The following is a 22,575-nucleotide window of genomic DNA, read 5'->3' as shown; positions in this document are numbered from 1 at the left end:
TGCTCTATAAGGTTTATCAAATCAGCCTCAGCCTCAGCCTCAGCATCCTACACTCCAGAGAAAAATGTCCCAGCCTATCCTTATAATTCAAACCCCTCAGTCTAGTAACATCTTTGTATATCTTTTCTGAACCCTTTAACAACATCTGTCCTCCAGCTGGGAGACCAAAATTGAAGGCAATGTTCCAAAAGTGGCCTAACTATTTTTGGTCATCTGCAAACTTACTAACCATACTTCCTATATTCACACCCTAATCACTTATACAAATGATAAAAGCAGTGGACTCAGCACTGATCCTTATGGCATACTGCTAGTCACAGGTCTCTAGTCTGAAAAGCAACCCTCCACTGACACTGTCTGTCTCCTACCTTTTAGCCAATGTTATATCCAAATGGCTAACTCTCCCTGTGTTCCATGTGATCTAACCTTGCTAGCCGGTTTACCATGCAGAACCTCATTATCTCTCATCATCTAGTGGTCCCTACTCCTACCAGCCTTGTCCTTCACACTAACAAGAGCATGTCATCCCTCACCTCTCACTACCTCACTTTGAAAGCCTCTCACTTGCCAGACAGGTACTATCTATTGCTATCAAAATTGGCCTTGCCCCAATTCAGAATTTTAGCTTGTGGACTAGGCCTATCCTTTTCAACAACTATTTTAAAGCAAATAGAATTATGATCATTGGTCCCAAAGTGTTCTCCCACTAACACCTCTGTCACTTGCCCTGCCTTGTTTCCCAAGAGGAAGTCGAGTTTTTCCCTTCTCTAGTGGGACTATCTACATGTTGATTGATAAAATTTACTTGAACACTCTTAACAAATTCCTCCCCATCTAAGACCTTAACACTATGGCAGTCCCAGTCTATTCTTGGAAAGTTAAAATCCCCTAGATTTCAGCCCTATTATTCTTTGAGCTATCCGTGATCTCCCTACAAATTTGCTCTTCAATTTCTTGTTGACTATTGGGGTGGCTTATAGTACAATCCCATCAAAGTGATCACCCCTTCTTATTTCTCAATTCCACTTATATAGCTTCGCTGGATGATTCCCCAGGAATATTCTCCCTAAGTAATTGAAAAGTCCACTGACCCTGTCTCTTGCCTCCCCTTCTATTCTTCCTATAGCATCTGTACCGCAGAGCATTCAGCTGCAAGCCTTGTCCATGCCTGAGCCATGTTTCTCACTTGCTATGATATCTCAGTCCCACGTTCCCGTCCATGCCTGAGTTCATCTGTTTTACCTGTCAAGCCTCTTGCATTTAAATAAATGCATTTTAATTCATCAGTCTTTCCTCATTCCCTGTTGTGCTCTTGCCTGCCCTGTCTATTTAATTTGCTTTCTTTAACTTCTGTGCTAGCTTCAACCTTCTCTCTTGTCTCTCTACTGTTTCTGGTCCCACCACACCACTGCCAGGCTAGTTTATATCCTCCCAAGTAGCCCTAGCAAAATTCCCCTCCAGGATATAGGTCCCCCTCCAGTTCAGGTGCAGCCTGACCCTCTTGTACAGGTCACTTCTGCCCCAAAGAGATCCTAATGGTCCAAAAATTTGAATCCCTGCCCCCTGCACCAGCCCCACTGCCATGCATTCATCTGTCCTATCTTATTCTTACTTCCACAAGCACTTGGCACTATGAGTATTCCAGAGGTTACTACCCTTGAGGTCCTGCTTTTGAACCTACTGCCTAACTCCCTACATTCACTCTTCAGGACCTCATCCCTTTGTCTACCTATGTTTGTTGGTACCAGTATGTGCAATGACCTCCAGATGCTCAAGCTCACCTTTGAGAATTTGCTGCAACCACTCCAAGACGTCCTTACCCCTAGCACCAGGGAGGCAACACACCATCCTGAAGTCTTGCTCGTGCCCCTCACTGGAGAATCCCTTCGCACAATTTGTCATCATACATCGATTTACATCAGAACAGGTCGTGGTGCCAAAGACCTGGCCGCTACTGCTGCTATCTTCCTGTGAGAGACTCTAAAAAGATTCTCAGTCTTTCATTCAGAGATAGTAAGAACTGCCTGTGCTGGAGTCTGAGATAACACAGTGTGGGGCTGAAGGAACACAGCAGGCCAGGCAACATCAGAGGAACAGGAAAGCTGAAGAAGGGTCCCGACCCAAAACGTCAAATTTCCTGCTCCTCCAATGCTGCCTGACCTGCTGTTTTCCTCCAGATCCACACTGTGTTATCTCAGCCTTTCATTCACTGGTGGAGGATTTGCTCTTTCAATGTATCTGAAGGTGGCTTATGCCCTTTTCCGTTCATTAGAGGTTTTGTAGAGACTACAGCCGACAGAAAACTTTGAAGAAAAGTAGCTAGCTGGTAAGGATTTTCTTTTACTTCTCCACATAGCTGGGGGTGGTTGGGGAGGAGGTGTTGTTGAGAGAATGTTTTCTTTTCATAGACTAATGTATAGCTGCATTATTCTGTTGTCCTGTCGACACACTAGGCTGGAGGCAGCTGCCCAGGAGCCAATCAAATGGTTGTTAAAATGCTGAGCATTTTTGAGTCCACAATAAATGGTGCTGATTTAAAAGACTGTCTCTGAACAAAATTGCCCTGAGCACATACAGGTAGTGCTATTTTGTCTGGAATTTTCCCTCACTGCTTGAATAGGGCAACGTTATAGATGCAACTCACAATTTGCCCGGTAACTTGTTTTTAAAAACTGCAGTTTCTCACACAGTTTCCTTGGTGTAAAGCAGTACCTTTTCCACATTTTATTCCTCAGTCCAAAACACTTAAACTTAACAAAAGTCTTTAAATTGTTAGAACTTGATAGGCATCAAAATGTTTAGAGGTGTCATGTTCACAGGTGCAGAAAGGCATGATAAAACAGTTTCCACAGTCTGACAAAAAGAACCTGGGGTAAGTTCATTAAATAATGATTTCTAAAAGCTGAGAAAGGGTAATATTTCTCTGGGATTTAATTTCTGTAACAGATAGCATTGAGACTTTATTTTGATGTTTATGTTAAGATCTGTCTAACTTTCTTCTTAACATACATATTTTTGTTTGCTTTTCTTCTTTTGTGTAATGAACTAATGCAGTCTTGTGTGAAATTATTTCAGTGACTAAGCACCATGATAACTTCAGAAATTATGCTCTGATCCATCGAGTCAGGTTTGTTGTAGGATCTGATTTCTCTGGTATTACCATCTGCTGCAATCATAAGAAAACCAGCAACTCTGAAAATGGAAGATATACTTTGTTATTTTGCCCTGTATTTTCAAAGAGAAATGTAGCGTAGAGTGAATCATATTTTGTATTTAGTTTCTGTTGACTTACTGTCTGTGAAAGAAGTTAGACTGGCTATTCATGTCTAACTTGTCTCACCAACGACTAGTGTGCTGTTAAAAGATGGCAAAAGTGTACATTGAAGCAAGTGGGGACAATCCACTTAATACTGACAGTTTCAGTGTTAGACTCTAAGGTACATTGTATCATTTGTATCATTTGTTACTGACAGGAGAGAGAAACAGAATTAACTATTTTATCTCTCCTCACCTTGTGCCCATAAGCAAAGTGGTTAATTTTCAAACAGCTCGTGATATGCTTTCAAATGATTTTTCTGGTGAACATTCAGCAAACTAATAAGCTCAAACCAGAAGTATTTGCACTCAAATACACATATAAGTTAAAACAAAAGGGAAGACAAGACGTACATCTAGGAATAAATTAAAAACAAAAGTGTAACTATTAAGTCACATGAACTAAATTTCAGTGAGGACTCTGTCACTCAGCAGTAAAGTTCAGACATGTACAGATGACTAAAGACGACTCGAACTGTTAGAACATTACTTCAAAGTTAGAGGTAATGTTTGTCATCAGGGAATGGTTGGCTTTGTAGGCATAAATGAGGTTTTACACAACCAGATTTTGAGGAGACTTAGACTTGAGGCGGACTTTACTAGCAGCTGGACTGCTGTTTGCAGTACTCTGTTGCGATGTTAAAACCAGGCTACACAGAATTTGGAAAAGTAACATGAAAACTTTCCAAGGGTCATGTGGCAGGTCCATTCAAGAGTCAGTTTCAATTTAACACTTAGTTTCTATCTCTCTGGTCAAGGATCCATTGTTCACCTTACTCGGTAGATTCGATGATTAGTCCCTCCACAAAAATGCAGTTTGATGACCCTCCCTTTGTAAGTAGGGCCTGCTGAGGAGAAAAACCATGCATTGTTATTTTCCATTTGTTGAATCCAACATCAGCACAATGAAAGGTATGAGGTTCTAGAATAAAGGATTCTAAGCTTTAGCCTTATAATTATTGTTGGAACCTCTCAGAATTGTTGTCAACTTGCATCACGCAATTGCCAGTGACTGTGTTCTGTGGCCAGCAACGTTTATTTTTAAATAGACAAAACAGTAAAGTTTGACATCATCAAATGTTTTTGTCATCTTCCGTGTCTCATCAATATAATAAATTAGATATTGGGCAATACAAGAACACTTGGAATACAAGATGATCAAACTACTAAAGGGAGTGTCACTGTAACCAAGTGAACATCTAAGGCAAGATCCAAAACTTGAAGCGCATTGGGATTATAAAATGATTTTAAATAAAACAATACTCTTGAAGTTCATTTAAATTATCCGCACCCTTAAGATTCATTTAAAAAAGACGCACAATTAACATTTGCCTTTGAAGAGGAACGCATTCTTTATCATGTGTAAAGCATGACTGATGTTTTGAGGACTGGATTTGCTGCTTACTTACAGGATAACATTTACATCCGTCAAGAATTTTTTATTTTCTCTCACTCAGTGATACCATCTGCCGGAAGTCATCAGTAAGCCCTAGCATTTGTCCACTTCACATCATAGTTGGCCACTAAAGAAAATGTTTCATTGTATGCCAAGTTTCATAATCAGTTGCACTTGTCAAAACTGTTGAGGTGCTTAAAATGACTACTGTATTCTGCAATAGCATTAGCACATCAAGACTCAAAACAAGTGCAGCGAGCAATGTTGTGTGGAAATTTCAAGAACACAAACTCATTGCATAAAGACCACATTAAACCACCAAACATGGCTCATCTCTTCACTCAAATACTGCAGCTGTGTTTTGTGTACATCATTCTTGATGGAACCAAATGAATTTATGTCATCACTTGAAACTCGTCAGGTTCAGCCCTTGAACTGCAGAATACAGGAGTAAATAGTCTGATTCTGCCAGGATCAATATATTGTGCAAACTTCTGAAATGAGAATATGCAATCATTAGCAAACAATGTTCAGCAACATTCACACCTTCTCAGATACTAAACCAATCTATGTCCATATGCAGCAGGATATTGACAACATTCAGGCTTGGTCTTATGGAGTGAGTAACATTTATGCTATAGAGCTGCCAGGCACTGATCATCTCTAATGAGAGAAAATGTAGCCGTTATGCCTTGAATGATCAATGGCATTGTCATTTCAAAAACTGCCCACTGTCAACATCTGGGGTGGTAAGGAGTTACTACTGAGCAGAAACTGTGCTATACCAGTATAGCTACAAGGGCTGACCAGAGGCTAGGAGTTCCATGGTGAGGAGCTCTTCTGCTGATTCCCCAATGCATGTTCATCACCTGCAATGTTCAAGTCAGGAGTTTGATAGAATACTTCACACTTGCCTAAGGTTTAATTCATGCCTTGATTTTGTTTTAATTCGTTTATTGGAATACTCACCTATGTCTAGATAGTTGCAGATCCAACAACATTCAAGAAGCTTAACATCATCTTGCACAAGGCAGCCCGCTTGATTGGCACCATATCCACAAACATCCACTCTCTCTACTGCCGATGTTCAGTAGCAGCAGTGTGTACTATCTACAAGTTGCTCAGAAGAAATTCACCAAAGATCCTTGGACAGCACCTTCCAAACCCAAGACAGCTTCCATCTAGAAGGACAAGGACAACAGATACATAGGAACACCATCACCTGTAAGTTCCCCTCCAAGCTACTCACCGTTCTGACTTGGAAACATATCACCATTCCTTCACTATTGCTGGGTCAAAATCCTGGAATTCCTTCCCTAAGGGCATTGTGGGTTAATCTAGAGCATGCGGAGTGCAACAGTTGAAGAAGCCAACTCACCATAACCTTCTCAGTTGTAACTAGGGCTGGGCAATAACTGCTGGCCAGCCAGCAACTTCAATATTCTAAAATAAATTTTAAAAAAGTCCCCAGTTGGCTTTATGAAGATGGTAATGAGCCTTCTTCTTGAACCACTGCAGTTCTTGTGGTCTAAATATATCCACAATGTGTTGGGTTTTGACCCAGCAAAGACGAAGGAACCATGCTATATTTCCAAGTCAGGACAGTGTCTTGACTTGATAAAGAATTTGTCAAGTGGGTGGTGTTTCTCTGTGCTCGCTGCCCTTGCACTATTACCAGTAGTGGGTGCAGAATTGGAAGCTGTTGTCGAGGGAATCTTTGCAGTGCATTTTGTAGTTTGTACACATTGAGGCGACTCTCTGCTGATGATGGTAGGAGTGATCACTTAAGATGACAGCTGGGTTGTTAATCAATCAAGCAATTTTGTTAAAATGGTGTCAAGATTCCCAAGAACTGTGAAGCTACTCTGATCAAAGGAAGTCGAGCATTTTCCATCAAATGATTTATATTGGGCCTAGTCAGTGGCAAATCGGCTTTGAGGAGATAGGCATTGAGTTATGAGAATATTCCAAACTCCTTTACTGCTTTTGTAGCCACAATATTTATGTGGACTTTTACAGTTAAGCTTCTGGTCAATGGCGATCTCTCGTACATTATTTCTGGGGCTTTTTATGATGGTAATACCGTTGAAAGGCAACAGAACATCATTCAACATTGTCTTGCTGGAGGTTTCCACTGCCGTGAACTTACATGGCATGAACATTATTGCCACATAACAGGCCAGCCCTGAATGTTGTCTAGATCTTGCTGTGTGCAGAGATCAGGTGCTTAACTGTCTGTCAGACAAGCAGCATGACATCACAAACACAGCAAAGAGATTAACAGAGCAGAGATAGCAAGGTGTGGAGCTGGATGAACACAGAAGGCCAAGCAGCATCAGAGGAGCAGGCAAGCAGACATTTCAGGCCTAGAACCTTCTTCAGAAATGCATCAGAAATTTCTGAAGAAGGGTCTAGGCCTGAAACATCAGCTTTCCTGCTCCTCTGATGCTGCTTGGCCTGCTGTGTTCATCCAGCTCTACACCTTGTTATCTCTCTTTCTCAACAGAGCAGTGCTGATTGAGCTGTGTATAGTCATGTTGAACTTGAACTCATATCTTCAAATGTTGCTGCCAAAGGATAGATGAGCAATAGGAGGTAGGGATGTGGGAGACAAGGAAAAATCCATCGGAAACCAAGGACTAAACGAGAAGGTTTTTTTTTGCATTATCACCTTTCAAAAAGCCAGTGCACCCAAAAACACTTTGTAACCATCAATGCCAGCGAACGTTTGAAGACAATGTTCAGAGGCACATCAGGGAGCTGCATTCAGTGATCTCTATTGAAATAAAGTACATCACTGATACGTAAAATTCAATTAATTCTAGATTTAGCTGACAGCCAAGAGCATCATACACAGAGTGAGAACTTAAAATGCTAGGAAATAACTCTGCTCTAACACAGTTAGTGAGACAATAAGAACATAGGCTGGCTCTTCAATCACATCTGCAAATGTTTCAAGGGAAAAACTGATGATTCCAGGAACTATTTTCTACAATATGAAAGGTATGTGAGCTTTCACACCTTGAATTTTCTTCAGTGCTGTGATGTCTGGTTTCTTCCTCTTAGTAACATGACTTAAGATTTCAGTTACAGAAAACCGAAGATGTGCTCTTCCCTGCAAAATTTAGGCATTGAATGGTAAGCAAGTGGCCATAAGGCTCTTTCTGCAATGCAACTTTAGCCTGACTTTGGTGCAACACCATGTTTTGCCTAAGGGTCTGAAGTGTATACATGTTATTGATGTTGTTGATGCTGTTGCTATTATTACAAACTGTGGTGGAGGTGGAAATCCAATTAGAGGAATTCAGATATGGAGTTCCAGGAAAGAAAGCCAGATTTGCATTGCAACAAAGGCTTTGGAGAGGGACAAAGGAACAGGAGAGGCTATTCAGCCTGTCCCTCCTGCCTGCCATTCAATACAATCATGAATGATCAAGCACTTCAATGTCAGTTATTCATCCCATCTCCAAAACACTTTATGACACATGTAATCAGAAACCTATCCATCTATAGGTACTGTGACCACAACAGCAGGTCAGAGCTCAGGAATTTTGCAGCGAGTAACTTACCTCCTGACTCCTCAACGTCATACAATACACAAGTCAGGAATGTGAAAGAATACTTCCCACTTGCCTGAATGAGCTCAACTCCAACAGGGTGGCGTGGTGGCTCAGTAGTTAGCACTGCTTCCCCAGGGACTTAGGTTCAATTCCATCCTCAGGTGACCGTCTGTGTGGAGTTTGCATGTTCTCCCTGTGTCTGCAAGGGTTTCCTCTGGTTTCCTCCCACAGTGCAAAGATGTGCAGGGTAGGTGGATTAGCCATGCTAAATAGCCCATGGTGTTCAGGGATGTGTAGTTTAGGTGGGTTATGGGGGAATGGGCCTGGGTAGGATGCTCCGAGGGTTAGTGTGGGCTTTTTGGCCCAAAGGACCTGTTTCCACACAGTATGGATTCTATGCATACTCAAGAGGTTTGACACCATGAGGACAAAGCAGCCCTTTTGTTTGGCACCACATTCACTCCCACCGTAACTGATGTTCAGTAGCAGTGGTGTATACTATTTACAAGATGCATGGCAGAAATTTTGCCAAGGCTTCTTCGACAGAACTTTTCAAACCTATGACCACTTCCATCCGGAAAGACGGGAACAGCAGATACATGGAAACACCATCACCCACAAGTTCACCTCCAAGCTACTTACCATCCTGATTTTGAAAGATATTGCCACTACTTCAGCATCACTCGGCCAAAATCCTGGAACTCTCTCCTTAGTTGTGAGTGTACCTATAGCAAATGGATTGTAGCAGTTCAAGAAGGCAGCTAACCATCATTTTTTCAAGGAAACCTAGAGATAGTCAATAAGTGCTGGTCCAGCCAATGGCATCCACATTCCATGAATGAATTTTTTTTAAACAATTATACCTTAGACATACTCAGAAACCAGAGCCTCTACAATCTCTGCGGCATAGAATTCCCCAGGTTCAAAACCCTCTGACTAAAGTTATTGCTCCACATCTCAGGTCTAAGTGGTATCTTGAAATTGTATCTCCTGTTATTAGACTCTCAGTTATGGGAAACATCTTTACCTTGCCTGTCTCTTTTATGTGTTTTATAGATTTCAATGAGGTCACCTCTTATTCTTTGAAACTGTCGAGAATGCAGAACCAGCTTCCTCTGTTTTTCTTAATAGGATAGTGCTGCCATCCTGGGTGCAAGTCTCGTGAACCCTTACAGCAATATCTCTCTCATTTAGTTTTCTATCATCTGCAAATGTGGAAATATCATATTTAGGGCTTTCCTCCAAATCATTGATACATATTGTACCAATACTTGTGGCACCCCACTAGTCATAGCCTGTCAATGTCAGACTCTTTATTCCAACTCTCTAACTTCCTTATGCAATCCTTAATCCATGCCTTCCATTACTCCCTGACCCATGTGCTTTAATCTTTCAAACTGGCCTCCTGTGGGGGATTAAACATCTTCTCTAAATCTAAGTATGTTCATCAGCTCTTATCAATTTTGTTAGCAACATTTTCAACATTCTCCAAGTTCATCCCATGCTTTATGATAAATTCTAGCATTTTCTCTGTTACTGATGTAAGCTTAACAGATCTATGCTTTCCGTTTTCTCTCTTGCTCCCTTCTTAAATGGTGGGGTGACATTTGCCACCTTCCAATCTGCAGGAATTATTCCAGAATCTATAGAATGTTGGAAGACGTACCCACTATCTCTATAGGTCCCTCCTTCCACACTTTGGGATAAAGACTACCAGGTCCTAAAGATTTATCAGCTTTCAGCCCCATTAATTTATCCAGTACAACCTTCTTAATTATATAAATTTCCTTCAACTCCTCATTCTCCCTAGCATTAGATCTCCACTTCAAGGGAGATTCATTACATCTTCTGCAGCAAAAATTGACACAAAGTAACCATTTAGGTTCTTTTCTAGTTCAATATTTCCCATTATAAATTCCCTTAGTTCCATCTTTAATGGATCCACCTTTGTTTTGGTGAAAACCTTTCCTTTTTAAGATACCTTTAGAGCCTTTTACAGTCCATTTATGTTTTAGAACATAGAACATAAAACATTACAGCACAGTACAGGCCCTTCAGCCCTCGATGTTGTGCCAACCTGTCATACCAATCTGAAGTCCATCTAACCTACACTATTCCATGTACGTCCATATGCTTATTTTGCTAGATTGGATTAATAATATATTCTCCCTAACAGCTTCTTGTTCATCCTTTGTTATATTCTATAAATCTCCCAATCCTCAGAATTACTGATAATTCTGGCAGCTCTGTAGGCTTTTTATTTAAATCATACACAATATTGAACTTCATTTTTAACCAATGTTTGGCTGTCACTTTTGGGATTTTTGCACTGTGAAGGAACGCATTGTTGCTGCGACACAATAGTTCTGTAAAGACTATCCACTGCCTATGTACAGTCATGCCTTTTAATGTATTTTCCCAATCCACCCCAATATGTGCCTCATGCCTACATAATTTCTCTCATTTAAATGCAACATCCCTGTCTTAGAGTAAATTATCTCATTTTCAGACAAAAGTGGTTAAGATGATATATGGGATACTTACCTTCATTATCCAAACCATAGAGTTTAAAACCAGTGATTGCACTAGAGAAAGTGCAGAGATTTATCGGGATGTTGCCTGGACTGGAGTGTTTTCATTATGCAGAGAGATTGAACAGACTGCGGTTGTTTTCCCTGGAACACAGAAGATTTATGGGTGATGTGATTGAGATTTTATAAAACTATGAGGGGCATAGACAGGTTATACAGGAAGAAACTTTTTCCGTGGTGGAGGGATCAATAACCCGAGACATGGATGTGAGGTAAGGGGCAGGACATTTAGAGGAGATGTGAGGATTTCTTTTGTTCCACCCAGAGGTTTATGGAATCTGGCACTCACTGCCATTAAGGGTGGTAGAGACAGAAACCCCAATAACATTGAAGAAGTATTTAAATGTACACTTGTAACGCCAAAGCACACAATGATATGGACTAAATGCTGCAAGTGAGATCAGTGATTGTTTGTGATTTGTACTGGCTTGATGGGCCAAAAGGCCTTTTTCTATGCTGTATAGACCTCTCTACCTCTAATGTAAAATAGAGACAAGATGGTTAAGATGAGATAGCAGTTTATAGGAATAGAAGGATTTTTTTTTTAACAGACCAAGGTGGCTGTAGAAAACTTGAAGAAGGAAACAGAGCATGAGGAAATAAAACTATCTAATATGGAAACACAGGAGAGAAAGTAGGTCATCAGCAATTTAATCAGAATGATTTGTAGAAGAAGAAGCTTGATCCATTGAAGCTTGGGGAGGACCTTGGAGAGAAAGTAGAGGAAAATGCAGCTCAAGGCTATGTCATTGGGTATTCTTTGAGAAGTTTCATCCCTTGGGACACAGGAAGGGAGGTGAGTGGTAGAGGTCAGATGGTAACTGATCAGTTGTCCTCAATCTTTATGGTAAAGAAGGTCACGAGCTCCTCACATTTATCTGAGGCAAGAGAGAAGCAGACAGGGAGGAGGCTTTAAGGAAAATGATTTAGAGATAGTAGGAACTGCAGATGATGGAGAATCTGAGACAACAAGGTGTAGAGCTGGATGAACGCAGCAGACCAAGCAGCATCAGCGGAGCAGGAAAGCTGACGTTTCGGGCCTAGACCCTTCTTCAGGAATGGGGGAGGGGAAGGAGGTTCTGAAATAAAGAAAGGAGAGAGGGGGAGGCAGATAGCAGATGGATAAAGAAGAAGATAGGTGGAGAGAAGACTGACAGGTCAAAGCGGCAGACGTGGAGCCAGCAAAGGTGAATATAGGTGGGGAGGTAGGGAGGGGATCGGTCAGTTCAGGGAGGAAGGACCAGTCAAGGGGACGGGATGAGGCTAGTAGGTAGGAGATGGGGATGGGGCTTGAGGTTGGAGGAGGGGATATTTGGGAGGAAGGTCAGGTTAGGGAGGCAGGTATAAGCTGGGCTGGTTTTGGGATGCAGTCAGGGGAGGGGAGATTGTGAAGCTTGTGAAGTCCACATTGATATCATTGGGCTGCAGGGTTCCCAAGCAGAATATGAGGTGCTGTTCCTGCAATTTCGGGTGGCATCATTGTGGCACTGCAGGAGGCCCAGGATGGCCATGTCGTCTAAGGAGTGGGAGGGGCAGTTGAAATGGGTCACGACTGGGAGGTGCAGTTTGTTGCGAACCAAGCGTAGGTGTTCTGCAAAGCGGTCCCCAACCTCTGCTTGGTTTCCCTGATGTAGAGGAGGTCTGATTTAGAGAAAAAGAAACTAGGAATTATTTTTGCAATACAGGACAATCAAGCAGTTTTGCCAGACCAGAGCACGACCTGATAGTGCCTTATATGGTCTGACCAGCTGTATGCCAATCTGAGTATTCTATGTGAGGTTGTACCATCTCTATTCATTATCAATTCAAACTAGTTTTATTATTTTCTTACTGTGGACTTAACAGAACCATAAAACATACTTACATGCTGTGATCAGCTCAGAGTTGCACAGATCTGCCACACTTGTCTGCTCAATCTGCCCTCCCAGGCCAATCAAATATCTTGTGCTAGCCCTCTCAGTTTGAATGAAATCCAGCTCAGATGGCCAGATGACTGATTTGCAACGCAGAATTGGTTGAATTTCAGCACAGGCTGAGGTTATTATGAAGGCCTCTCAAGCTGTACCGTTACCTGAGGCAAGGTGGCCCTCACGTTAAACCACCACCAGTCCCCCTTCTCTCTAATGAGGGAGCAGTCCCTATGATCCAATGGAACTGCGGGTATTGAGCAATGTCACGTTGACTAAAACTTGTCTGCAAAGGGATAAGATCAATTCCTTTCGTATCAAAGCCTCAACAATAGGTCATGGGTATTAATAATTGCAGCAGAATTCATGAGCTTTGTGAGAGGGCAGCGTGGTGCAGTAAGTGGGGAGGGTGGGTATACAGCAGCTCAGGTGCTCAACACACTGGAGCCTTGCAAATGTTGGCTTGCATTTTGTTCATTCCGGCAGAACCCCTCCCATTACTTCTCTTAGTAATGATATAGAACTCGATGAAATGGCGAGGCTGGAAATTAACGCCTTGCTGGTTTCACCTTGAATCTTCCTTAAGTTTATTTTTAGAAATATTTCAGGAAGTGAATTCAATTGCTGATGTTTAAAGATAAAAGGTTGTGCCCAGCCTGTAGAAAAAGGTTAACTTAATATTAAATTATGATGAAAAGATGTTGAACTCCAATATTTGAAGAGGGTCGACAGCTTCTACCCCGGAATATACTAGTTAAATGCATCTTTGGGACTCCCAGTAAAGTCTGGAGACCACCAACTATTTTCCTTCCTTTACATCAATGACAATGATTCCTTTACAATGCATGGAATAAAATGGCATGAATGTCCAATGCCATTAATAACGTGGGGGTGCGGCACCGTGCGAACAAACTGATCAGAAGATTTAAGGGGCGCCGTCACTGACAAATATTGTATTTTCTAAAATTCAGACAGTGTCCAGTCCCCACAGCCAGGTAACTGCCTGCACGACACGCGGAGATGACCAAGGGCCATTCTATCTGATGAGGTATAACCCATAGAAATGTTTCATTAATCGATCGATCAAAATGCCTGATCAAGTTACAATCTCTTTGAAATATAACTGCTCCACAATGTTTCCTACCTTCGCAAATCCTCCAGAGTCCAGAATGGGAATTTAAATCCTCCCAATGCTCCCCATGGTAATATCTGGAGTTTGAGACGTCGATGATGTACCAATAATCCGTACCAATCGCTACCGCCAGAAACACAAAACTTAAAAGACCCGTTAAACCGGCGGTCACGCACACGGTTCCAACTGACAGCTTATTCCAAATATCGCTCATTGTGCCGGGCAAGGAAATTTTATTGCGTTGAATCCTCTGCTGTCGGCATTTTCCTGTCCGTTGACAGTGCTCACACAGCCACCTTCGTCAGTGTGAATTTCCTTCTGTGCGACTGCTTTTCTGATGGCAGAGGTGCAGCGAGATGAGAACTGAAACCGGCGCTTTAAAGGCGAGAAACCGAGAGATTGAACATGCAACTTGGTCCTTTGAGCGAAGGGAAGGAAGAAAGTGACAGGGACAGCTGGTTTTTTGGCTTTGCTCTGGGTCCAAGGGCGGGGTAGGAAAGATAATTTCATGGAAAACGACTTTCAGAAAATGGTTCACAGTTTGAATGAAAAAATTTCATTCCCGGACGATCCTGCAGCAGTAAGCAGATTTTAATGAGACCAGGGCACGAAAAATAATGCTTTCTCTGCTCCAACTCTATTACTTGGTCTTTAGTTCTGATGAAGAGTTGTCAGACTCGAAACGTTAACTGTTTTCTGCTCACAGATGCTGCCTGAACTGCTGAGTATATTCAACAATTTGTTTTTGTTTCAGCTCTGTTCTATTCTGCGAATAAAATGGGGAGGCTGTGTTCATTATCTATCCAAACCAATATCCCCTCACCTTCTCATCTTTGCTCTTTGTTCAACAGGGCGATATTTTGGCCCCCATTGTAAATGGTACTCTTCAGCATATCGACATCAACTTCCACGACTTGGATACTTAAAATAAGCCAAAATTCTTGGATATTACAGCTAAATAGTATTTACACTGGTCCACGTTTTATAACAAATTATCATATCCAGAGTGTCCCTTTCAGTTCTGTAAAGCTTAATGGCCACCATAGAATTCCATTTATTTCTAATGGCCTTCTTCCTGCTGGTTACCTTTACAGTCGAAGTTCTCAGTCCCCATAAGTTCAGTACAACAGAGTGCACAGTGATCAGCTGTGGTGGCGATTCTTTCCTCGTGTCCTCTTCCACAACATTTTGGCACTAAAATCAAAAGTTAATGAAAATTGCTGCGGGTGCTGGGATAAAAGCGGAGTGATAGAGAAACTCGGCTGGTCCCGCAGTATCGTCGATGGAGAGAGAGAGACAAAGAGAACGTTTCAGACTCGGGAGTCAAAACGATAACTTCGTTCTGGTCTCCGTAGATGCAGCAGCCATACTTGGAAATTTCTCCAGCAGTTTCTGCTTTTAATATCAACTTCTATTTCATTTTGAAAAGTATGCCATGCACAAGTTATAACTTCAGTCAACTCTAAATTGCTTAGAAAATTATCAATGGTCATAGCCTTTTCACTCTTATAACCCCCAACAAACACATCAAGCCGATCTGAGTCGACTGGGACAAAAAAGCGTGGAGCTGGATGAACACAGCAGGCCAAGCAGCATCTCAGGAGCACAAAAGCATCAGTTCGTTTTGATGGTGTTGTCATACATGACCAGAACAGCAGCAGCAGTCCCAACAACGAGTGGTGAAATATATAACATGCATAGCGATCATGAGGCACTTGTCTCAGGTGAAACAATCATATTATGGTTTTTAAAAATGAAAATCTCTGCAGCTAAACAAGTCCTGGAACAGATACTGAGTTTTAGGAGCGCGATAGATCCATCAAATAACTGTCATAGGTTTTATTTTTGTCAGGATTGGCATCTGGTAAGGATTTCTTGTTGGAGTAAATGTACACAAAAATGCACAATAAGTTATGGAGTCTCATACACGGAAACAAACTCTTCCGTCCAAGTAGTCCACGCCAACCGTAATCCCAAACTAAACTAGATACACATGTCTGAGCTTGGCCCATATCCCTCCAAACATTTCTTATTCATTAACTTATCCAAATGTCACTGTACCTACATCAATTTCCTCTGGAAGTTCATTCTACATGCTAACCCTTCTGTGCAAGAAAAAGTTGCCCCTGATGTCTTTAAATAATTTACCTCCCACCTATAAAAATATGCCCCTAGCCTCCAAAAACGCCCCACACTAGGGAGAAGACACTTGCCATTCATCTTAGCTATACCTCTCATAATTTTATAAACCTCTACAAGATCAACCCTCAACATCCTACACCCTAGTGAAAGAAGTCCGTCTATTCAGCCTCACCTTCGAACTCAAACCCTCCACTTCCGGCAACGTACTGATACATATATTCTTAACCCTCTCCAGCTTAATAATAGCCTTGCTGTGAGGGGGTGATGAGAACTGCACTCAGTACCCCAGAAGAGGCCTCACCAACATGTACAATCTCAACACGAGCCTCCAACTTCTATACTCAAAGGTCTGAGCAATGAAAGTAAGCATGCTAAGTGCCTTCTTAACCACTCTGCCTACATGTGATGTAAGCTTCAAAGAATTATGTACCTGAACCCCTGGGTCTCTGTTCTACACTAGCTAAGGCCCTACTCTTAATTATCTAAATCCTGCCTTTGTTTGTTTTACCAAAATGCAATACCTCACATTTATTCAAATTAAACTTCATCAGTCACTCCTCAGCCCATTGACTCACTGAGCTGGAAGGTTAGTTTTCAGACGTTTCGTCGCTTTTTTTATTTGAAAAAATATACTTTATTCATAGAATGTACAAAGAGTAAAACATTTTTACACGTACCCAGTCATGCAAAGCGCTCCGGGTTACCCAGGGGGTACGTGCACCAACTAAAGGAAAAAACAAAACAAAGAAAAAACAAAGCAAAGAAAATACCCCGGCAGTCGTCTTCCCACACAGTCCCCATTTGCCTCCTGACCAGTTGGGGAAGGCGCCAGCTGAGCCCAGTTACCAGATAGGGCCCTTGTTTCTATTCTGGTTGAGGGGTTTCATATGGTGGTCTTTCCCCACCATGTCTTGGTGGCGGCTGCCCCGAGCTTTAGCACGTCTCTCAGCACGTAGTCCTGGACCTTGGAGTGTGCCAGTCTGCAACACTTGGTCGGGGTCAGTTCTTTCAGCTGGCAGACCAAAGAGCATCTTTCACCACATTGATGGTCCTCCAGGCACAGTTGATGTTGGTCTCGGTGTGCGTCCCGGGAAACAGCACGTAGAGCACGGAGTCCCGTGTCACGGAGCTGCTCAGGACGAACCTCGACAAGTACCACTGCATCCCCCTCCAGACCTCCTGTGCATACGCACGCTCCAGACAGAGGTGATAGACAGTCTCGTTCCCCCCCCGCCGGCAGCCACATCGAGGGATTCCGGGCGTGCATAAAGGATCTCACTGGCAGAGCCCCTCTCACCGCCAGCCAAGCAATGTCCTTGTGCTTGTTTGAAAGTTCTGGCGATGAGGCATTCTGCCAAACGACTTTGGCAGTCTGCGTGGAGAACCACATGACAGGATCCACCCTCTACTTTTCCCGAAGGGTCTTGAGAATACTACGCGCTGACCACTGCCTGACGGCCTTGTGGTCAAAGGTGTTTCCTTTCAAAAATTTCTCCACGAAGGGCAGGTGGTAAGGGACCGTCCAACTACTCAAGAGCGTTCCATGGCAACGAGGCCAGGCCCATCCTTCGCAACACCGGGGACAGGTAGAACCTCAGTAAGTAGTGACACTTGGTGTTTGCGTACTGAGGGTCTACGCACAGCTTGATGCAGCCGCAGACAAAGGTAGCCATCAGGGCGAGGGTGGCGTTCGAAACATCCTTTCCCCCATTTTCTAGGTCTTTGTACATGGTGTCCCTGCAGACCCGGTCCATCCTCGACCCCCAAATGAAGTGGAAGATGGCCCAGGTGACTGCAGTGGTGCAGGTCCAGGGAATAGGCCAGGCCTACGCCACATACAACAGTACCGAAAGCCCCTCGCACCTGACAACCAGGTTCTTACCCACGATGGAGGGGGACCGGAGCGTCCACCTATCCAGCTTCTGCTTCAATTTGGTGATACGCTCCTCCCAAGTCTTAGTGCACGCCCCAGCTCCACCAAACCAAACACCCAGCACCTTCAGGTAGTCTGTCCTGATGGTGAAGGGGACGAAGGAGCAGTCATCCCAGTTCCCGAAGAACATGGCCTCACTTTTACCCCTATTGACTTTGGCACCCGAGGCCAGTTCAAACTGGCCGCAGATGTCCAACAACCTACTCACCGACCGACAATCAGTGCAGAAGACGGCGACATCGTCCACGTACAGGGAGGTCTTGACCTGAAGGCCTCCGCTGCCTGGGATAGTCACGCCCTTCAGGCTCACGTCCTTCCTGATGGATGCAGCAAAGGGCTGCACACAGCACACGAACAAGGCAGGAGAGAGCGGCAGCCCTGCCTGACTTCAGATCTAACAGGAAAACTGTCTGATTCCCACCCATTGATAGAGACTGCACTAACGATGTTGGCGTAGATGTAGCCAGCAGGGGTGGAAGCCACTGCAGGACGGCCAACCACTCACTCTGTACCGCTGTGGTGTACACATTGATCAGCCTCAGAGGAGCGTTCCCGTAGGTGACATCAGCCACTAGGAGGCGCCCCCCCCCACCACCTCCTGAACTTGAGAGATGAAGTTGCGCCCCCGCAGCAGAATAGCCAGGCCCGAGGAGCGACAGTCGTTACCTCCTGACCAGATCGAAGGCCCACAGGTCCAGGTGCCCGACCATTTCCCGTACCTGCTGAGGTGCGGTATCCCGCACTCCTGCAGAAACAGGAGGTCCGCCTTGATGGTGGTCAGGTAGGCCAACGTGGATACACATCTTGCGGTGGACTTGACACTGCGCACATTAATGCTCGCAACTCGTACCCCCATTGTGGTCAGTGACCACAGTACCCTCCCAGAGTCCAAGGTCCAGCCCCTCCATCTGTGCCTTCATGCCCATTGCCCGGGCTAACTGCTGGACGCTCTCTGGGCTCAGGAAACTGTCCGTGCTGCCTTGCGAGTGGCATCCCCCCGTCGGGGATACGGAGGCAGGAGAGTCCGGCTCTGGGTCAGGTTGGGGGCACGTTGTTTCCTGCTTCCCGCCTGCAGGTTCCAGGGGGCCCTCCAGGGCCCCCGTGGCACATGGCTGGGTGTCGGAGGGAACCTCAGGACACCTCCCGTCCCCTGAAAGCGGGGTGCTGCTTTCCTTCTCAGTGTAAGTTGTCAGCTTCTGCTTTGGGTGGGCCTCCTCCGAATCCCCCTCATCAGAGGAGCTCTTATAGCCCTCCTGTAGCTGCCTCTTCCCGCCTGATGGTTGCGGAGCTGGGGCCCTCCGGTGCACCTTCCTCCTCGCCTTCTGGACCGTCATCCACTCCCCTGGGTCGCCTGTCGCATCCTCCATCGACTCCAGGTTGCCGGGGGTGGGGGTAGTGGAGCCTGCAGGGGCGCTTTGCTGGCCTCTGGTCCATCCTGCGGGGCTGGTCCCTCCTGCACAACCTGGCCCTCCTGCACACTAGGGGGGTCCTTGCAGGGGCCTGGTGCCTTCCTCTCCTCCGGGGGGGGGGGGTGGGGGGGGGCTTGCCCTGCATTGCCCCTGCTGGCGACCTGGGCATAGGTGGTCCCCCGCCGCGGGCATGCCCTGTAGATGTGGCCTGCTTCCCCGCAAAGGTTGCAGCTTTTTTCCTTTGGGCAATCCTTTGCAGGGTGTCCCTCCTCCCTGCAGTTCCTGCAGATGGTGACTTTGCAGTCGGCCGCCACATGTCCTGACCTACCACAGGCAAGGCAGACTTTAGGGTGCCCTGTGTAGATCAGGTCACCCTTGCTCCCGCTGATCGCGAAGCTGGACGGTGGGTGTATGATGTTCGCATCTGCGCCCGTCCTCAGCGTCATCCTGACCTGCCTCTTACTTGTCCAGATCCTGAAGGGGTCCATTATGTTGATTAGATCCCCTTCCACCTTCACGTACCTTCCAAGGAAGGTCAGGACATCAACTGCTGGCACATGCGGGTTGTACATATGCACAGTCACCATACGGCTCCTCTGTGCTGGCATCACGAACAGCGGGACAGCGGTCAATACAGAGAGGGGGCCCTCACCTCCTTTCTCCTTGAAAACCTCCAGGAAGTGCTCACAAAGCTTGGCACTCCTGAAGGTCACATCGTAAAAACCTCCTCCGGGGAAATCCTGCAGGCAGTAAATGTCCGCAGCAGCGAACCCACAACAGTCCAACAGGACCCTCTTCACGAAGAAGGTGCTGTCCACAGGTGCACCTTCATCCACCTTCTTCACGGAAACGCGGATGGTGTTCCGGACCCCCTGACCTGGGGCACGAGCACTTGCCGCAGCCATCGTATGATATTGGCTGCTCCCCTGAACCAGCGTCAGGCCGAAGCCAGCATTAAGATCCACTGGTTGCAAGGGTGCACAGCCAACCCGACATCTTCCTTCCACCTCCAACACAGTCATGCTCTCCTCTTCTCAGTCCACAAAAGAGTGGGTCTTTATTTTGTTCTGGATGTAAGCTGGTTCACTGAGCTGGGAGGTTCGTTCCCAGACGTTTCGTCACCATTCTAGGTAACATCGTCAGTGAGCCTCCGATGAAGCGCTGGTGTTATGTCCTGCTTTCTATTTATCGGTTTAGGTTTCCTTGGGGTGGTGATGTCATTTCCTGCATTGGTGATGTAACTTCCTGTTCTTTTTCTCAGAGGGTGGTAGATGGGCTCCAAATCAATGTGCTTGTTGACGGGGTTCCGGTTGGAATGCCATGCTTCTAGGAATTCTCGTGCATGTCTCTGTTTGGCTTGTCCTAGGATGCATGTGTTGTCCCAATCAAAGTGGTGTCCTTCCTCATCTGTATATAAGGATACTAGTGATAGTGGGTCATGTCGTTTTGTGGCTACATGACCCACTATCACTAGTATCCTTACATACAGATGAGGAAGGACACCACTTTGATTGGGACAACACATGCATCCTAGGACAAGCCAAACAGAGACATGCACGAGAATTCCTAGAAGCATGGCATTCCAACCGGAACTCCATCACCAAACACATTGATTTGGAGCCCATCTACCACCCTGTGAGAAAAAGAACAGGAAATGACATCACCAACCCAAGGAAACCTAAATAGATAAGTAGAAAGCGGGACATAACACTAGCGCTTCATCGGAGGCTCACTGATGTTGTTACCTAGAATGGTGACGAAATGTCTGAAAACTAACCTTCCAGCTCAGCAAGCAAACTCACATCCAGAAACTCAACCTGAGCTACAAATCTTCTCAAAACTCACTACCATTGACTCAGTTGATCAAGGTCTCTTTGCAATCTTAGATAACCTTCTTCACTGTCCACTATAAGACTCACTTTGGTGTCATCCACAAACTTGCTAACCATGCCTTTTATATTCTCATCTAAACCATTTATACAAATAATTTAAGAAGTGAACCCAGCAACCCTGCTAGGGCTTTTGGACCCAAAGTGGAACGTGTTGAACACCACTGGTAACAGGCCTCCAGTACTAAAAACAACACTCCACTACCACCCTCTGACTTCTACCATTATGTCAATTTTGTATCTAATTGACAAGCTCACCCTGAATCCTATGCAAACTAACCTCACCAATTAGTCTATCATGTGGAACCTTGTCAAAGGCTTTACTAAAGTTTAAGAAAACAATGTCTACTATTGTACCATCAATCTTCTTGGATACTTTCTCAAAAATCTTAATCAAGTTTGAGAGACAAAATTCCCCTTGCACAAAACCATGCCAACTATCCATAATCATTCCTTGCCTCTCCAAATACATGTAAATACTATCTTATAGAATCACCTCCAACATACCCCCCACCACAGTCAGACTCTCAGGTTTACAATTCCCAGGATTCTCCTTACATCCCTCCTTAAAAAAAGGCATAGTATTAGTAACTCTCCAGTAACCCAGCACCTCACCCGTAGTTATAGATTATGCAAATATTTCTTCAAGCTTTCTTTCTAATTTACCATCATGTTCTGGGATATATTAGATCAGATCCTGGAGATTTATCCACTTCTGTATTTTCTGAGACTTCTAGCACTTCATGTTCTGTAACATGAAGTGTTTTCAAAATATCAATATTAATTTTCCTGAGTTCTCTGGCCTCTATTTCTTTCTCCGCAGTAAAAACTAAAAATATTCAGTTAATATCTCTCCAGAGGCTCAACACAAAGATGACTTCTGTGATCTTTAAAAGGGACCCCACTCTCTCTTTCTCTAGCTGTTCTCTTAATCTTAATTACTTGCAGAATCTCTTTGGATTATCACTAACCTTATTTGCATAGGCTGTCTCACATCCTCTCTTTGCCTTCCTGATCACCCCCTTAAGAATGGCTCTGCACTCTCTATACTGTTCAAGAGATTGAAGTTATTAATACATAGCCTAAAAAAAAATGCTATGGGTTTGATGGACCAAATGTCCACACTCTATGCTGTAATGACTCTACACAGAAATCTCTACCCTTAGAAAGTCAGTCTTAAAAATCATCCTCAACTTGAATGACATTAGGGATAGAGCAACAGGCTTGTCAGCCAGGTTGTTACCATTTCAATTCAGTAATCCAAAAATGAATCCATGTGTTGGGTAAATCCTGACCATCAA

General features: G+C 44.3%; 1 protein-coding gene across 1 annotated transcript in view; it reads right to left on the bottom strand.

Moving 5' to 3' along the window:
- The window catches only part of tmem235b (transmembrane protein 235b), a 68,970-nt gene extending 54,477 nt beyond the window's left edge, over nucleotides 1–14,493 (bottom strand). Inside the window, exon 1 of the mRNA XM_059653545.1 lies at nucleotides 13,914–14,493. Within this exon, the coding sequence (XP_059509528.1) occupies nucleotides 13,914–14,115 (202 nt within the window). The 5' untranslated portion in view covers nucleotides 14,116–14,493. The remainder of the gene's footprint in view (nucleotides 1–13,913) is intronic.
- Between the last annotated feature and the right edge of the window lie 8,082 nt (nucleotides 14,494–22,575).

The sequence above is a fragment of the Stegostoma tigrinum genome, chromosome 22, assembly GCF_030684315.1.
Source record: "Stegostoma tigrinum isolate sSteTig4 chromosome 22, sSteTig4.hap1, whole genome shotgun sequence".
Lineage (NCBI taxonomy): Eukaryota > Metazoa > Chordata > Chondrichthyes > Orectolobiformes > Stegostomatidae > Stegostoma > Stegostoma tigrinum.
Note: the sequence above shows the minus strand (reverse complement) of the source record. Positions and strands in the feature narration are given on the sequence as shown.